Genomic DNA, 19388 nt, shown 5'->3' with positions numbered 1-19388 from the left:
GAGTCTAGCAATTGATTGAGTGTGCTCTGATGCGCCGGATCTCCGGCATATTCTAGCACAAAAATGTATGTGTAGAAATGCCCAGGAGACTCTGCTGGTGTTTTGAGTTCTCCAAGGTAGAAAAGGAGCTGTGAAAAATGCAAATAGGGAGAGGTAGAAGGGGAGGCGGGGGAAGAGAGGGAAATGTGTGAAGGAATGTAAGTGGTCAGCTGCAGGCAGGTACCTGGCTTATCACATGCCCAGCAGGTTGTAATATGTCATAAATCTAATGTCTGTATTTAATCCATGTTTTTTTGTATCCAGTAGATTTGGGAAGTGATGTTTATAGGCTCGTCTACAAAAGGTATTCTGTAAATTCCCTTCGAGGATTAGAAGTGAAAGATCAGAGAGGGAGTGATTGTCTTGTGAGAAGTGTGCACTCACAAGTAATTGGATATTTTTGTCTTTGATAGATTTTCGCTGCACATTCATTCTGGTATGCGCTAGTTATTGTTTTGTTTCTCCTACGTATTTTCCCATCAGGGCATTTGGTGCACTGGATGAGATATAGAACACTTCTGGAGGTGCAAGTGTAAGATCCAGGAATGGTGATGGTTCTGTTGTGGGGTGTAATTATTGTGGGAGTGGTAGAGATGTGTTGGCAGGTTTTACATTTCTTGTCCTGGCGTGGTCTGGATCCATTCGGTGTGCTTTGGGCCATAGGAAGCTTGCTTCTGGTGATGAGATTAGTGAGATTTGATGCCTGTTTAAAGGCTAGGATGGGTAGTTTTGGGAAAATCACTTTGAGAATTTGCTTTTCTTCTAGTATGGGTTGCAACTGTTTGAGGATTTTCTATATAGTTTCCAGGGAAGGATGGTATGTCAACTAATGGTGTGTGTTTTGTGGGGATTTCATTTTTATACTGCAGCACTACTTTGCATGGTATCTGGGTGGCTCTTTCAAAAGTTCTATCTATCTCTCTGGAGGAGTGTCTTTGTTGGGTGAAAGCCCATTTGAGATTTGCGAGGTGACATGTATGCACATTCATCAGCTGGTTTTTTTGAGAAGCCATTGCTGCTCACATTTTGCGTGTGTGTGTGTATGTATATGTGTATATGTATATGTCAGCAGCAGTAGTTTCTCAGAAAAAAACAGCTAGTGAATGTGCATGAATGTGCATATATATATGAAGGGTATCCAGGCTGTAGCCATATCAGTCTAGAGGCAAAAGGAATCAGAACTCATGGTAGAAGTGATCTCTATTATTAGACCAACTAGATTTTTGCAAAAAAAATTCTTTAATTGCAAGCTTTCAGGCACAAACACCCTTCATCAGGCATCAGAGAAAAGATTGTTAAAGTTCTTTTAGGTAGAAATGAAAGTTAATATTTCATAGGAGAGTTAAAGGTATGGTAAAACCTCCTGTTTGGAACTGTTCATTTTGTGCAGGTTAGGCTCAGACAAAAGTTGGAATAGTCTGTTTATCTAGAAGTTGTTTGGTGGTAAGCAGGATGTAGTCCTATTTCCCTCTGCTTATCATGTGTCATATTTTACAGAAGAATAGCAAGATGGAATGCTCTTCTGGACCGGAATTTCTTTTGTGGTGAGGCATCTCTGGACTCCGTGATAATGCAGATTATTTCAAAGAAAAGCAGCAGCAGGGTCCTGGGTTTCAGGTGGTAAAACTTGCTTCCTCTTTGTAAAATTATGATGATTTCATTTAAAAAATCAACTACAATGTGATATCTTTCATGTGTCAGGTACCAGGTTGTAGCCATATTGGTTTAGAGGCAAAAGGAATCAGAACTCATGGTAGAGTTGATATCTTTTATTAGATCAACTAGATTTTTGCAAAAAAATCCACATTTGGTGGACTGCAGCTCAGTCCCTGTACCTTGGTCATGCACCCTCTCCTCCCTTCTAAACTCCATTGTGTACCATTCTGGTTAATGGGTGAATGGAGAGCAGGATCACACATTTCTTCAACGCAGATCAGTGCAGAACGAGCCATTTCCTCAGAAGCTAGCCATGTTTCCTGGCTTGAAACCAACCAATAATCAATACAGACAATCAGTTGTCCCAAGACAGACACAGTCAGTTGCACAAGCACCCATGTCACAAGTTTTGCCCGTCAGCAGCCAGAGGTGCAGGGCCTCAGAGCCCGGAAGCCCTGCACCAATCTCCTCGACAGCTAGCAGGCTTTGTGGCTGCAGCAGGGGCAACCATCCATGCAGCTTTCACCCAGCTGCGCCTTAACACACACAGTGTCACCACGTCATGAGTTCTGCTTGTCCTCAGCTTGAGGTGCAGTTTCCCCCAAACCCCCGCACCTATCTCCTTGAAACTTGGCAGGCTTCGTGGCCTCGGCAGGGGCTACCATCCCTGCAGTTTTCAGCCCACTGCACCTTAGCACACACAAGGTCATCTGTGTCACGACTCTTGCCTGTCAGCAGCTTGAGGTGAGGGTTCCCAAAATGTGGTACAGGTACCCCTGGGGGTATGCAAGAAATCTCTGGGAGAAATTGTGTAATGGTGGATTTAATGTTAATAATAATAGTAAATGGCATTTAAGTGGTTAAAATATAAAACATATGCTGGTAGGAATACATGGGCAGCTGGTAAATCTGGAAGGAGGTATGCAATAAGAAAAAGTTTGGGAACCTTGGCTCTATACATTTCATATAAAGTTGGAGCAAACTGTCTCCAGGAAATTATTGCTCACATGCCAAATCCAGACAAAATTATAGAAGAAGCTAAACTGGATTGTTTCTGTCAGACTTTTCTAATCCAAGCCTCAGCTAAAGATTTATAATTTCAATACATTTTGACTCTTGGGGAGGGTGTCTGGTGGTGGCAGCTGGAAGGAGCTGCCGCTGCCTGAGCTACTTAGAGAGGCATGGGGCAGGCTGGGGGCTGACCAGCCAGTGGGGGCTGGGGTGGGGAGGGGGGAGAAAGGGCTCTCGTCTCTCATGGGGTGGCTCAGCCCACCCAAGATCCCCCGTAATTCAAACCTGCATACTATTGTGAGTTCTGATTTGAAAGATTATGTATAAACCCAGTTCAGATGCTATAATCGGTATGAAATAGCTTTTGGTAGAGCAATTGCTCTGAAACTTTTCAGTATGTTTCAGATAAATTGTGTGGCTATTTTCCATTAATTAACCATTATACAACATTAATCATACTATTCACAGATGTGTTTTCCTGTTAGCTGGTGATTAACTTTATGAAGAATTTTTCCTATGCTGTGGCCAGCTCTGTTGTATGGACATTGAATTTCTAATCTAAACAACCAGGCAGAAATTGAGCCTTGAAACAAAACTCTCAAAGTCTGTGATTGGGAACTTCCCTTATGTTTGATTCACACATTCCCGCAAAGATTGCTACCCTTGTCTTCCAGCAAATCTCCCATAATAAACCCAATCAAAGAGATGAAAAAGACACATTTCTGAGAAACAAAAAGAAAGTCCTGGGCATGCATTTGTCAGCACATTGTTTGGCAAATTAAAGTATTTATGCTTTATTAGTCTCTTAAAATCTCGTAATATCTAATAACTAATACTCAGATCAAGCCCTCAATCTGAAGAGATTAATACAATTTAGGAGATGTTTGGCATTTGGCAACAGGAATTACTTACGGGGCAGAAAGTGTCCATAAGATTTCAGATCCAACCCAGTGATATTATCTCTGGATTTACTGAGCAGGTTTTCATTGTAGGGATTTGACATTCATACATCTGCTTAATCTGAGCACAGATTGATCTGATTTAATTAGGGCTTTTTTTTTACCTGAGTATGTCACACTGGAACTAACACTACTGACACATAACAGAAGAGGAAATCACTTCTCCTTTCTCTCAAAATCCCACAGCAATAAAACTTTCCTAGTCCTCTGCATCTAGAGGTATCCACAATAACTGGATGCTCCGTAAATGGATCTGCCAGAGTTTCCAGTGTCATCTTTTCCATTTGGAATAATCTAAACATTTTCTCCTCTGGTTGACCTTTTTTGGTAGGCCAAAAAGTGAAGAAATCACAGATCCAGTTTTGGCTTGTCATTTTAAAGTGGAATTGTAAATATTTGTGGTGCTTGAATTTGTTTATAACACTCCACAGGAAAAACACCCAAGTTAAGAAAAAATGCTGTATATTCAAGGCTGTATATGAAAAAGTGGATTCTTATTCCAGGCAAGCATTTTTGGTAAGTACTTGCAGCCCTGCAAAGTATAGCTCTTTTTGCTGAAAATGGCTTTCATTAGAAAAATATCAAAATACTGCTATGAAGAGCTATTAATTGTTTCCTGCATTAATCTCTGAATAGTGGAACACTGTGTTTGGAGAGGGGCTAGAAGGTAAAGCTGAGTGCAATTTTAATTTGATTTTTATCCTAAACCATTCATAGGTTCATAGATTGTAGAGTCGGAAGGGACCGCATAGGATCATTGTGTCCAACCCCCTGCCTCTGGCAGGAAAGAGGCAGGGGGTCGGACATGGTGATCTGTGTAAATATGTATTTACTATGGAGCTGCTTGCTTGAGATTAAGAACAGGTTTAAAAAGCATTTCGCAAAGCTAGATAATGAGTACTGTAACTTTTGACATTGCATTTTTACACCTAAACTTCCCTCTGCTAAAGACACAAATGTACAAGCCATTCCTAAAGATGTCTCACTAGCATATAAGGGACCTAGCTAAACTGCAGTGAGACAAAGGGATTTTCACGGGCTGCTTGCTGCCTATGGAGCCAATTTCACAGTCTTTCCACAGAGACCCTCCTTTGCTGCTGATTGGCCAAGAGGCAAAAAACATGACATAATTAAATACCAAACTCTGCAGAAATATCAAATAAATTACCTCATTACATACATCGAAGTATTAAATTTAAATCTAAACCGACATATATTAAAAACATAAATTTATACACAATATTAATTGTAACTAATATAATCATAATTTGTTATTAGCTTTCTACAGAAAGTTTAGTAGTACTAAATAATAGGGCTGTGTGAAGCTTCGGTTGCTGATTTGATCCAGGAAAAATTCGGCCCAATTTGGCGGCTAAATCTCTGAATCTGAATTGAATCAGGAGACCCATTAATATCTCCAAATTGAATCAGAAGCCTCCCATTTGATTCGGAGAGATTTAACAATTTGGACATAGACACAGCTTTATGAGTTTTTTCTACATACCTCAAGGTAGAAGGTGGCTCGTGAATGCTGAGGTGGTGGGGTGGATGGAGTATCCCACCGGAGCACAGGGTGGGAGGGGAGGGTCCCCAGTGCACTCGGCAGTGGACCCAGAAGTAGACCAAAAGCACTTCTGGTCCACTTCTGGTTCCTCCTGAAGTGTGCAGAAGACCTGCCCCCGGCTTTGTGATTGGTGCCTCCTGGGTGTGGGAGGGCACCTGGGGGTCCCCTTGCGGCCAATTCCTGAGCCGGGGGGGGTCCCCCAGGCACTCAGCAGCAGAGCTGGAAACGGAACAGAACAACTTCCGATCCACTTTCGGGTCCACTGCCGAGTATTCGGTGGCCGACCTGCTTGCTCCTGTGAGGCACTCCATCCGCCCCACCATCTCAGCATTCACGAGTCAATCTTGGTACCTCAAGGTATGCAGAAAAAACATATAAAGCTGTGTCTATGGCCATATTGCTGATTCTCAAATCAGAATTGAATCTTCGGATTCAGCCTAATCGAATTGGGACAGTGATCCGAATCAGTGAATCGAATTCCTGTCTCCCGAATCAGGCTGAATCTAAATTGAATATGGCCCACTTCATGAATTAATTGAATATGACCCACACCCCTAAATAATGCTAACCTTTCTAGAAGGGGTACAGGTTGTAGCCATATTGGTCTACTGGCAAAAGGAATCAGAACTCATGGCAGAAGTGATATCTTTTATTAGACCAACTAGATATTTGCTAAAAAAAATTCTTTATTTGCAAGCTTTTGGGCACACTCACCCTTTCTCTCTGCATTCTCCTGGGCCCAAGGAAAGATGAGTGTTCCTGAAAGCTTGCAAGTAAACTACCTTGATTGAAAGAATTCATGTTAGTTGTTAAATATGTTCAACAACTAACATGAATTCTTTCGATCAAGGTTGTTTATTTGCATGCAGCATCCACTGGCGGTTGCACTTGACATCCTCTGTCTCTGCGGTGTGAACACTTGTCCATGTATTGAGATTGCACATTCTCCATCCACTGAATTGGTTGGTATTGTAAGGCAGCATTTTGCTAAGTTGTGGAGATGCAGAAACTGATCAGAAACAGACTCCGAAACCACAGTCACAGTCATAGTCAAAGGCATCTGGCACTCTTTGACAAAGTTCATATAAACAGCATGCTCTTGGTCATGCTCCTTCTGCCATCTAGGGATTGATTTCAGTAGATGAGGGTCAAAACTCAGAAAAGGCACTTGATTAGGATTAAAAATGGAAACAGCACTAAAAAAGGAGGCAACTGGTTGTTTAAACTGCAGTGGTAGTAACTAATCATACCTGTAGTACTGATTCAACTTTGAAGCTATTGCCTGGAACAGGTCTTGTCTCTGCTGGTTTTCATGTTGGCAGTTTGAAAGTTGTTATGATGCCATGTTTTCGACTCAATTTATCAAATCCATCAGCTTGTTGTGTGGTTGGGGAATCAAAGTCCATTGACTTTCAAATCATGTTAGAAGCTCCAAGAACTGGATCACATTTTCAGCCACAAACTTAATCTTCAATGTCTCCCTGTCTTAAGAGGCTGCAGATTTAAGCATGCAGTGAGTGGGGTGTGATTTCAAGTTCCCAGTACACAAATTGCTGGTAGCGCTTCATATTTTTTGCATGTTAACAAACTGAATGAAACCACCAATTCCACCTTGTCAGTACTGGCTCTAGTGGAAGTGACACAGATGCATGTAGATCCCCATTTTGATCGGCGATGGACTCTCTGTATCAAAACTTACAGCCTGGACAATGTTTGAATGCTTTTTTAAAAGAGAAAAGCAGGCTATCCGCATCAGGAAAATGCGTGCCTCAGATGTCACTTAGTAAAGAAAGGATGTGCGCATTGCAGATGACTATGAATTGCATTGGGCATCATTCTGTGGAGCACCTCAGAGAAAGCTTTGCTCGTTATCAGACAGAAATGCTGAGACCTTGCTACATTCTAAGCTGTAGTTTACAACAGCTTTCATTACAGCTTGTGCAACAGTAGAAAAACGGACAGATGCAAGATGAACTGGCTCTGTCTGAAAAAAAAGGCAGGTTGCAGTCTGTCCGGCTCCCAGGTACAACTAAAATGTGCAGAACATCATTATCTTGGGCATCTGTTGCTTTGTCTACCTCAATCAAGACTGATTCATATTCTGCTGATACAGATTTTGTAGACTGAACATGTGAAGCAGTTACTTCTGGCAGATAATGGAGAAGCTTGTTTGCACATGGGAAATTGTCAGAATTTGGCACGTGTTTGTTCAAGTAGTCCCTTAATTGAGGGTTATCAATTTTCTCCAGAGGAATGTTGGCAGTCGTGAATGCTTCCACTAACACGAATGTAGCCTCTCGTCTTGTCAAACTGCTTTCAGTGGGTCTTTTAAAGGTCAAAGACACAGTCACTTGTTCCTTGCTCTTCTTCAGTCTCTGCAGCAGCTTTTTCCTCCGAATGCCGATTAATGATTTTCCTCCACACATTGCATAACGAACAAAACAGTTTACCATTATCTGCATGCAAAGTTCCTACAGGGAACTGCCTTACACAATCCTGAACTGTATTTAGCTTTTTTGGATTTCTTTTCATTTATCATCTTCAGGATGCAGCGTTGCATCTGGCTTCTTAAAAGACAGCACTAAAACCTTTTGCTTTCCTGACTGGCACCTTCACTGTGTCTGTGTCACCAGCTCAGCCTCTCAGTCGTTCTTTCTCAAATCACGCGCTCTGTGGCTGTTGGGACTGCCACACTTGCTTTGCATTCTGGTAAACTTTTATATTTTGGGGGCGATTCTGCAAAAAAATCACAGGAAATGCCATTTTTCACGGTGATTGTGGAATTGCCATTTTTGGTTGTTTCCATGAAAACTGAGAAACTGTGATTTAAGTAGCCCCTAATTATAAGGAACATAGATTTCAAAACTTAAAATATGTACCCAAGGAGATGAAAAGGCAAATAAGATTAAAACTGAGTGAAAATTAAGAAAAGTAAAAAGAGGAAAGACTTCAGCAGAGCTGTAGAAGTTTTTACATTGTTTTGTTTTCTGTCGAAACAAGCTGCTCCACTGTCTACCAGGATAACTTCCCATGTTCTGTCAAAAGGCCCAATAAAACTGGGCTATATTTCAGATCAGGTTTTTTTTCTTAATACTTCATAGTACTCCAGTTTTCCTGTTAGAAAGGATATGTGGTTGCTGCCAAACAAGGAGGAATAGAGACTTCCTTTTAAAAATGAACAGTACAACCTCCTGAGATATAGCATCAAGTCAGAATTGTGCTTTTGGTACGTTTCCAAACCATATTCAGACACTCCATCCTTAGGTGCAGATATATGAGCAATTCACTTGGTGCACCGTGCTTACTGTCCTGTACTAGAGTTGTTGTTTCATTGTCTATACATAATCTTAGATTGTTGGTGATCAGACTTGTGAGCAAAAATATCTACAAGGGCATTTATATTCACGAGGAACAATATTTGCAAGAACGCCTGTCATATCGACACTATGCTTGTCTCTGTACCAAAGCAAAGTGAATGTGTTGGGAAAAGGATATATTTTAGAAAGGCCTGACTGTGGTATTTTCAGTGTATACATCCAGGCGGCCAGATTCCAGGTACGCTTGTAGACAGCGACACAAAGCTAATTGGTGGACTGCAGTAAAGTGGGTGCATAGGTGCACCCAGTGGCCAGTACTCAGTTCAAGTCAAACAGCAGGGAGGAGGCATCTCTTGTGTAACTGTTTTGGCACAGGTGCATCCCAATAAAGCAAAATGTGATTATGTGTAAAGTACTAGCATCCAAGCGCCAAGTCCCAGCAGTAATACAATAATACATGAAATCAATATATCTGCAGGACTATTACTACTTACTTTTAATTGTGCAAAAACAACTGACTAAAAGATCCTTAATTCTAACAGGCTGATTACAGGTGACAAAAATGGACAAATGTCCTCTCTATTAAACTGCTCCCTTGCTTTGAATTTCACTTCACAATTTCAGCCCTGACAAAAGTCTGGGTCTTGAAGTAAACCCCAAATAGCCTCAGTTTGCTGCTTGAGTTCACTGACATTAGTGGGAACTCATCTTTTAGTCTCATGCAGGAATATCTAAAATAACCTAAAAATAGCCCCCTTTCAATTTTTTATTTTTCCTGCTTCTGATCTGAAGCATTGCCCTTTGTGCTGCGTGCGGCCGGGGCAGGAGCTAGCACAGGATTTGGAAACAACAGTGGACTCTCGTTACCTAACAGATGGAGGAAATATTAGTTGTCTTTGAAAACAATATTTAATTATTTCAGCCAGGTTTCTGGTTATTTCCTCCCTGTACAAATCCAATCGTTCTTTGCTGGCACGCTTCTGTTCAGGGCAGGTTTTCAGCTGTCCAGAATATGACAGACGTTGCGCCGAACTGGCATGGCTCAGGAGATTTGCTGGACGAGAGGCCGGTTGCCATCCTCGTGCAGAAGGAGGAACAGGGGCTTTGCAACATTTCAGCAGCACGACAGCGCGGTGTTTCTTCTCGAGGTCTCACGGGTGCTCACAAGACAGGAAGAGGGAAGCTTCTGCCTCAGGCTTTGGGAGACCCGAGTGAGGCTGCGGGGAGGGGCAGGCCCGGACCTGCTGGTGAGCCCGGGCAATGCGGCGGGAGCCGGGCCTGGCCGACGCTCTGGGCGGGGGCGAGCAGGGCCGGGCGTCTCCTCCGCGCGCCCGCTCCCACCAGCCCTGAGGGGCGGCGCGGGGGGCCGGGGCCGGTGGGAGCGGGAGGAGACGCCGCCGGGAGAGGCATTAAAGGCTCTCGGCCGTTGGGGAGGGCAGAGCTGCGATGTCTTTTGCTCTCTGGCCCCCGTTGCTGGGCATCTCCCTCCTGCTGCTGCCGCTGCTGCTGCTGTGGCGGCGCTGGCGGAGGACGCGGTGAGTGACCCGCCTTCACCTGCCCCGCGACGCCGGCGCGCTGCGCCCCCTGCTGCTCCCCTGCTCCCTGCCTGGCGCCGGCGCCCGGGCCTTGGGCCCTCCGCTGCGCTTTGGGGCCCGCTTGGGTTGTGCCTGAGGGGAGCCGGGGGGGGGGTGCGTTTTGTGCAATATTATTTTCATGTGAGTAAGTGAGGAAGCAAAGCAAGGTGCAGTTGGTGATGTCGCAGACAGTCATAGCATGCTGGCAAGCAGGAAGCAAGTCCCAAGGCTTGTTAAACTATTATCTTTAAGAGCTTATGCTGATCTTTCTTCCAGGCTACCAAGTGATCCTCCACTTGACAAAGGTCATATTCCTTGGTTTGGACATGCCATGGAATTTGGGAAAGATCCTGCCAAGTTTCTGTCTAAAATGAAACAAAAGCATGGAGATATTTTCACCGTAAGTATTGGTTATGAATCCTGTATGCCAGCATGACTTGAATTCTGCCAGGTAACCATTAGGCTGGGATGTATATAGTGCAGCTACTCCGGTAAGTCATTCAGACAGATGTCTGAATAGCTGCTTTTAATTGTTTACCATCAAAAGTAGTGATTTCTACAAACCTCTCCATTATTGTCCTGGCCTGTTTCTCATCTGCACCACAGCAGGCTGAGGCTGCTTTTAAACTAAGCAAGGCAAAAATAGCTTGATTTTTAGTAAGGTTTTAATATGAAGTTTCTTTGACAGAGCAATATGAGTTTTCAGAGCTACATTGTATTTTATTTTGTTTTATTTTATTCCTGTAGCTGATTAGGCTATGGAGGCCTTCAGTCCATCCAATTTCTTAGAGTGGCCAAAACCCACTGCATCAAATGCAGGCAAATGCTTTTATAATGTTCTATAATGTTGGGAAGGAGGGGAAAAGTTTCTTCCTGCTACTTCTGAAGATAATCCTCTTATAACCTGAATGAAAATTTTATTAACATCGTTTGAAGGCCTGATCTTTTATGCTTTAATATTCTGAGGCAATGCCCTGAGTAAAGGGTTCAGTTTTTGGTGCCTGTCACAACAAGTGTTTTTTATAAGCATAGAATTTTAGGTCCTAAGAATCATAAACTTCATCTGAAAACTTTGCATTATTACTTTTTGTGCTTTTTTGCATTCTGATTTTTTTTTTTTTTAATTCTTTAGATTCGAGTTGCTGGAAAATTCATCACCATCTTGTTGGACCCTTGCTCCTATGATGCAGTGCTGTGGGAATCAAACTCTAAGCTAGATTTTGGCAAATATGCCCGTATCTTAATGGAGCGAATGTTTGATGTCAAACTGCCAAATTTTGAACCTAATGATGAAAAGGCCATTCTGAGATTGTAAGTATGATATGGAGGGAAATTTTTGCTAGTATATATCAGTTCCTTTTGTGAAATGATCATCTCATGAGAAAGCCATGCAATGATGCCATAGAGATGGTATTTCTGGGATCTGGTAACTAAAATTAAAGTACACAACAACATGGAAGAAAATACCTGAATTGTCTCTAGTCTTCCAGTGAGTTGTTCTGTAAGGTTGAAATGACAGCAAGCCAACTAACCTCAGTGCCTGCTCCCTAAATTTTAAAGGAATATTTGTACCTGTGAAGATGGATAGATCTTAACCCATCTATTAGTTAACATTCAAAACATTTACATGATTATTGGCTATTTCTTTTAAAAGTGCAATTCTTTTGGCTGCAAAAGAGAGGTAAAGGTGACTCTTGGTAGAGTAAGGAGCTGATAGTGGCTCTGTATATTGCTGGGGAAAGCATGCTGTATTTAGGTTTGGGCACTTAAGCATCTGAATTGTCTAGATAAACTGAAGGGACTTTGGTGAAGAACTAGAAGGGTCGTAAGGAACTGAAGGGACTTCAGGAAAAATTCATCATCGGGGTGAAATGTGGATAAGTTGGCTAAGAGTCTTCCAGAATATATATGAAAATGAACCTGAAATATTGTAGAAAGAGGATCATTTTCAGTCAGGCAGCTGGAGTTGACCCTTTGGTCTCACTCCTAGTCAGTGTTATCACAGAGCATGTGGATACACGAGGTGAGTTTGGAAGGAGAGGATACAGGGAGCTCCAAGTAGTCCTCTTCACAAGCAATGGGATGATCTCCCCATAGTGCTCAAGAATGCTAGGAGTGAATGGCCCTTACTTTGTTACCACATCCTAAAGAATCTAGAAGTTGGCCCTCATCCAGTTAAAGAGTTACCCAGCAGCAAAGAGAGTGCAGTTTTGCTGCTACTCTGAGCAGGATTAAGTAAGCTTCATTACTCAATTCAGTACCTGAACCTCCCTAGGAGACGCGTCAAAAGGTCTCAGCCCACTCGGGACAGGCAGGGCAAAATTTGAACATTAAGAATCTGAAATACTTGGGATGGCTTTTACAATACTGTGCTCCCAATGAATGCTATTCAGAAGTCTGTAGTAATCACCTTGGAAAAATTACGGTTCATAGGAAAGAGAAATTAAGCAGCTCAGATCTTGGGGCTTTGTTTAGTCTGCTTTGGGATCACTTTTTTACATCAGATCTTTTAAGAGTTGTGTGATGGCAGTAAGGCATGTTTAAAACCTTTAAATAAAAGAGGGGAAAACAATCTGACTGAACATAAATATGCTGGCCACGTAGTTCACATCAGTAAACAAAGCCCCTTGAAAAAAGCATATTTGATGGGTCCCTGGCAGTGTGAGTGAAAACAGGGAAAGATCATGTTTATACTCCAGTGGCCTCATGAAAATGGGACAGGCTGTGGTTTGAACTTTTGGGGGCATCCCTGCTTTGCCGGTAGTTCCATTACACTGAGACACAAGCAGCTGGAAAAAAAAAAGGTTTTACGTTGAACATAGGAAAGGTGTTCATACTTGCCTTTTTCCTGGCCCATCCTGTTGGTGGCTCCTAGAAGTCTAAAGATCAATTCATATACCCTGCTTCTTCCTCTTCTTAAACATTTTCAATGGTTAAAGTCCCAGCTCTTGTAAAAAATTCATCTTGTTGGTCTCTGAATGTATTTGAATTTTATCAGAAGCTTGTCTGCCTATGTCCTTAGACCAACATAGCTACGACCAACAACCCTTTGAATTTCATTCCACTTCTAGTACTTTATTTCTATTAATGATGATTCACTTCTTTCTCCATGACATCCTGATCTTCCTCTTTGAAGACAGAATCCTAACTTTGTCTCTTCAGCAAATTTCATCAGCCCAGCCCTACCTCTTCTGCTAGGTTAGGGACAGACATTCAAAAAGTCTGAGCCTGAATTGATTCAGTATTTGCAGGCTAGTCTAACTTGACTACGCAGAACCAGTTTGTAACTGTATAAACATCCCCTCTGGACTGAAGAAATGCAGGCACATGCCTGCAGTGGCTCAGGCTAGAAGCCAGGGGCCACTAGTACAGCCCTCCCTTCCCTTCCTTTCCCTAGTGCTGAGCTGAGGGGGTTGGCATGATCAGGCCCCTGCAGGATGCTCTGATTAGGGAGAGGTCCCTCCCCCCTTGCTGTTGATAATAGAGCATTGAGTTACACAGCAGGGAATTACACAGAGAGTTGTTTAGCATTTATCAGCCCATCAGACAAAACAGCAGACTCTCTCGTTAGTTCAAGCTCTTCTTGAACAACTTTTTCCAAGAAAGGAACAGAGGGACATTATCAGCTGACCTGTTGATTAGTTCCAAAAAGCCCTAAGATGACACTGGCCTGTCTGCCTTTGTCTTGTCTCCCACAGCACAGATGGTAGCCAGTAGAGCTGTGTGAAGCTTCAGTCACTGATTCGATTCAGAGGAGATTCGTCCTGATTCAGTGGCCAAATCTCTGAATCTGAATTGAATCAGGAGACCCATTAATCTCTCTGAATGTAATCAGAAGCCTCTGAATCCATTCAGAGAGATTCGACGATTCAGACATAGACACAGCTTTCTGTGTTTTTTCTACATACCTCAAGGTACCAGGCAGCTCGTGAATGCTGAGATGGTGTGGGGGGTATGGAGCGTTCTACAGGAGTGCGGGGTGGTTCCTGGCGCACTTGGCGACAGACCTGGAAGTGGACCAGAAGCATTTCTGGTCCACTTCGGGGTCTGCTGCAGAGCACGTGCGGGACCTCTTACCCCTACTCCCCACATGCTCCATCTGCCCCACCATCTCAGTGCTCCTGAGCCACACCTGGTACCTTGAGGTATATAGAAAAAACATAGAAAGCTGTATCTATGGCCAAATCACTGATTCTCTGAATCAGAATCAAATCTTCAGATTCAGCTGAATCAAATCAGCACAATGATCTGAATCAATGAATCAAATCACTGTCCCCTGAACAGGGCAATCGAATATGGTCTGCTTCACAGACCTCTGGTATCCCGCATGTGGTATGCTAGTTAATTCTGAGAGGTGTCTGTATAAGGCAGAGGGGAGTGGGGAATCTCTGCTTGAGCAAGAAGTGATGAATGGGAAGGGAGGAGCAGGAGGAAGCTAGGCAGATGCTCTCGATGTGCAGTCTCTGCTGGAGCTGCAGCCAGGGAGCAGAGGGGTGGGGCAGCCCTGCTGGGCTGGAGGAGAGAGTAGAGCACCACCCAGGGTTGCAGAACAACTGGGATGCTGGAGGACTCTGATTTAACTTAAACAAGGAAGGGACCTGGGACAGACATAGCATAAACTGGTTTGACCCAACTCAGTTAAGTGTGATACTACATTCAGCCAGGTTTATCTCAAACTGGTTTCAGCCATTTTCAAACTGGTTTATGTGCACTGAATGTCTGTTCTGTTACAGGTTTAAACCAGTTTCTGATCACCTAAGCTGATTTATGTGTAATGTGTGTCCCTAGCCCTAAGGTCCTTAATGAAGGCATTAAATAAGAACAGTCTCAAGACTGGTAACCTTCTTCTAGGGTGATACTTCCTTCCCCTTTCTCCAGAATCTTCCCTCTTTAACCAATCTTTATTTGTTTTACAATTCTTGTACTAATTTTTTTCATTTACTTAATCCTTTTTTTCATTTACTCCAATTTCTTTCATTTACACACTTACTATGTGGCACAATATCAAATGCTTTATGAAAGTCCAGAGAGATGAGATCTACTACTTTTCTTTTGTATAGAAAATCATTCACCTTATAATAGAAAAAAATCCATCTTAATCTGGCACAATCTGTTTAGTAAACCCTATTTTTCCTTTTACCTTAAAATTTTCCTTTTTATCTTAAAATTAGCTCTAAATCCTTGCGTAGTATTAAGATCTGACAAATAGGCTGATGGTCTTCCAGATCACTTTTTTCTCATTTTTAAAAATATATTCTATATTTACTACTTTCTAATGTTTTGGTTCCATCCTCAATTTTATAGCCTTTTATTAAGTACTTATTACTTGACCAGCGTTTTCATGTGCCAGGTTTCCTTCCTTTTCCCTTCCACCCCCAAGAATTCTAGAATTCTGGGACAGAGATTTACCTGGTCCTTCTTCCTCCAGTGTGAGTGAATTAAGCTCTCTGAGTTTTGCCTCCATCTCAGTAGTGGGAATTTCTATTTCCCATTAGCTGTTCTGGCCTTGCCTTTGTTCAACTTGATTTCCTTCACTGGAAACTGAGGCGAAGTATTCATTTAGATTTTGGACCACAGCAAATTATTTTTCATCTCAGCCTCACCCAAAATACATAATGGCCCTATTTTTCCCATGTTCTTTTTTGGTTTACAGATCTGATGGGGTTTTTTACCTATTTGTTTTAATATCCTTTCCAAGGTATAATTTAGCTTTGTTCATTAGCAGTTTTCATTTTACTCCCGTCTTGACCTCAAAGATATAATCTAAAACCAGTATTTTCTTTGCTTATCAGTACTACTTCCATTCTTTGCTGGTTCCAGATATCCTTTTAAGGGCAGTTAGTCATCCAGCTAGATCTGGCATCTTTCCTACATTTTTTTTCCTTCTTGCTTGAGATATTTTTTCAGTCTTTAACTTTAAAAAATTCCAGACCTCCTTCACATTCATGTTCTCAGTTCAGTTGACTTCATGAGTTCCCTTAGTTTATTTAAATTTGCTCCTTTGAAATTGAGAAGAGTTGAGTGACCCCTTCTGACTGTTTTCTTGCCAACAGAAGTTTTAAGCTTTGTTAAAGATAGATGTAAGTTGTTTGGGGAAGCAGTCCTTAGTCAGACATAACCCTCTAGTTATTCTCAATCAGGTTGCCATGACAACCTGAAGTGTCTTGAGATCCTTTCAAGGGTGCCATGGGGTGCCATGCAATTTTAACACTGTTAGTTTTGCAAACATGATTCACATGATAAACCCAGAGATTTCAAGTACAAGTCCATAGTTGTTGTCTTTCTGAGGTCTTTGCAACAGAAAAACTGCTCTATTATTTTTCTGTAGTTAAAAAAGTGAAAACTAAGAGCTGGCATTTTCAAAGGGGTACCTTGAGTCTAAAAAGGTTGAAAAGCATTGCTCTAATATATAGGTATAAAAACTGATGGAGCGACAATTGTTTAGAGGTGCTGGTTTTACCTTATAGAGCAGGGGTTGGCAAAATGTGGCGCATGGGGCAGATCCATCCTGCCAGGTCATCCTGTCCAGCCTGTGGGGTCCCTAAAAAATTTAGAGAATGAATTATTATCTGCACTTGGCTGCCTGTCAAAGATGATGAGGGGCCAGTGGGAACAGGACCCAGGAGAAGCTGGTGGCAGAACCCAGTGGCTGAGCAGAAAGGCCCACCCGGGCCAGCCCCACCCTGCTCCCAGCCCTCAACCAAAAGCCTCTGCGGCTTCTCACCTGGTGACCCTTTGGTTGTTCCCTGCCCTCCCTCTGTCCAAGTGTAAAGTCAGGTAAGAGTGGATGGGGGAGGAGGGAAACCACTGCAATCAGCCCACGCTGCAGGACCCAGGCTGGGCTGGATTCATGCTGTGCCATGTGACATGGAGTCAGCAGGGCCTAGCCAGGAGGGAGCAGGGAGCAGAAACCACTGTGACCCACCCATACTGCAGGGCCTGTGCCCGGCTGGGCTGGTTCCATGCCATGCCATATGATCCCGGCCATGCAGCCAGGAATGCGTAGTGCTGGCCAGGGTGGGCTGAAGCCAGAGCAGCAGTTGGGTGGGGAAGGGATGGGTCGGAAGTGGTGGTGGGTGGCAGGTGGGGGGAGCAGCAGCAGGGATGGTGGCAGGAAGCAGCAGCAGTGGGCTGGAGGAGCAGCAGCTGGGAAGCAGCAGCAGCAGTGGTAGGTGGGCATGTGGAAGGGAAAGTAGGAAGCAGTGGGGGAGTGGTGGTGGCAAGCAGGAGCACAGAGCCTGTGCCAGTGTCTTGGGGCTGGTGGGAACCCAGGGTGGGGTGGCAGAAGCCTGAAGCCTAAGTGTGGGATCTGCCTGGCTGCATTGGGTGAGACTTGTGTGCAGTCCACAAGAACCACACGCGAGTTGGTGGCCTGGCCCTGTCTCTGTCTCTCCTACCCCATGCACTATAACCCCACAGCCCCCACCCCAACCACATACCCCACACTCATCCATGTCTACCCACCATACCCACATCCCACCATACACACGCTCACATCCCAACCACATCTCCCCACATACACCCCCTTGCCATCCACACACAATATGTAAGAAAAGGACTGTATTTTCAGCTATTATGCAATTGCCACTAGATATACTATGCAAGCACACATAAATCAGGCCAAAATATTTTAAAGTAAAATTAGAGTAAGTTGTAGCAGATGTTTTATTTTTTAGTATATGGTTTGGTTTTTTTCAGTTTCAAGATAGCATCACCCTTCCTCCCAAAAGGAGTACTTCTGGGTAAGGGGAGGGACTTCTGGTGGCAGAGATCAGGGGTTAGAGGTAGGACTTCTGGTCCCAAGATGGTTACCACGGGGCAGGGCACCCATCAAGGCTCACCAAAACTCGTTAAGCAGCCTCCAACCAAAATAATTGTCTTCCCCTATTATAGAGCCTCACTTCAGATTTTTTATTATGTACCATTACATTTGCACATAGCTTGAGAGCTCTGAGTTTTTATGGTACCCCCGCTCTCTACTATGCTCTTATGTTTATTTTAGCATATTAAGAAAGTTTATTATGTTAATTCTGATTTCTAGAATAGAAGGTTCACAGGTTCATCTGTGTTCCTCTGGTGGGTTAATAAGAGTAGCACATTGCACTGAATCAGCCACCAAAGGTTAGCACAGCTTCACCTGAAAGGATTGGAGCTGCAGTATTCTTTCAGTCCTGTGTGTCAGTTTTGTGTGAGGAAGTCCCAAGTGGACAGAATACATCAAGGAAAATGACACCTAATCAGTCCCTTGGAAACCATTTCAGTGACACAAAAACAGCTGTCACAGAAGGAGTGTTCTTTTTAAGGAACAAGGTTGGTAGCATAATGCAGTGCCCAGACTCCAGGCTACTGGAAGCTCATTAGTGGAAATCCCTTTGCCTCCATGGCAAATTTTAGACCATTGCAATCAAATTTTTCGTCTGACCTCTGGGTTGCCTCAAATGTGAATGCATGTGCAAACTGACCTTTCCCTGGCTAAGTCATTTTTCATAGAATCAAAAAACATTAGGGTTGGAAGAGACCTCAGGAGGTTACATCTAATCCAACCCCCTGCTCAAAGCAGGACCACCCCCAAATAGATCATCCCAGCCAAGGCTTTGTCTATCCAGGTCTTAAAAACCTCCAAGGATGGCAAATTGCTATCTAAATTCTCTTGATAATTCAAGAGTCAGTAAAGTCCAGCTCACTGGACTGTCATTTTTCCTGTTTCATGTTCTTGTGACAAGGTATTTAGCAGAATTCACAGGTTCACTGGAATCTGACAGACTTGTACCATGAGCACTTCAATTGTGTCCTTGAATTTTGTAGCCTCTGGGCTGTCAACTGTGTTCTGTAGAGCCCGCACCCCCCACCTCCCAGCTGAAACAGGAACAATAGTAATGACACAAAATAAATCCACAGAGATAACATCTCAGGGAGCATCCCCATGAGCATGCAGGTGTGTTTCCCTGGGACCAGATAGTTGGTTATCCCCAGGAAACACCTCTGCACAGATGCGCATGCATGCATGCTCCGGTGCATGGCAAATTGCCCCAGGTGGGGTAGGGGAGGATGGGGTCAGCCCTTTGGCTGGCCCCAGCAGCCTTACCTGTGGTCCTGGGGATCTCCTGAGACTGTAGCAGTAGCTATCTGGGCATGTGGAGCCTGGCTGCCAGCTGGAGAATGACTCTGGCTCTGGCTTTGGGCGGTGCATGTTGCTGCCACATGTACCACGCCACTTTTTTTCTCTGTGCTTTTTAGGTAACGAGATTTCCCGTTATCTAATTTTGCT

The 19388-nt window shown here is 43.4% G+C and overlaps 1 protein-coding gene and 1 pseudogene across 2 annotated transcripts in view; one reads left to right on the top strand and one right to left on the bottom strand.

Annotated features, from left to right (window-relative positions):
* Positions 1–5958: 5958 nt before the first annotated feature.
* Positions 5959–7682, bottom strand: LOC149856672 (uncharacterized; annotated as a pseudogene).
* A 1890-nt stretch (positions 7683–9572) lies between these two features.
* The window catches only part of PTGIS (prostaglandin I2 synthase), a 30125-nt gene continuing 20309 nt past the window's right edge, over positions 9573–19388 (top strand). The window contains exons 1-3 of one of the 2 annotated variants that reach the window (XM_090065318.1): positions 9573–9793; positions 10397–10520; positions 11253–11431. In XM_090065318.1, the coding sequence (XP_089921444.1) occupies positions 10452–10520; positions 11253–11431 (248 nt within the window). In that variant the 5' untranslated portion in view covers positions 9573–9793; positions 10397–10451. Of the gene's footprint in view, positions 9794–9819; positions 10082–10396; positions 10521–11252; positions 11432–19388 lie in introns of those variants that run through there. The other variant, XM_090065317.1, reaches the window with a different exon arrangement.

The sequence above is a fragment of the Crocodylus siamensis genome, chromosome 10, assembly GCF_052110815.1.
Source record: "Crocodylus siamensis isolate JL-2025a chromosome 10, ASM5211081v1, whole genome shotgun sequence".
Taxonomy (NCBI): Eukaryota; Metazoa; Chordata; order Crocodylia; family Crocodylidae; genus Crocodylus; species Crocodylus siamensis.
The sequence above is the reverse complement of the archived record's forward strand: the minus strand, read 5'-3'. Positions and strand labels throughout refer to the sequence as shown.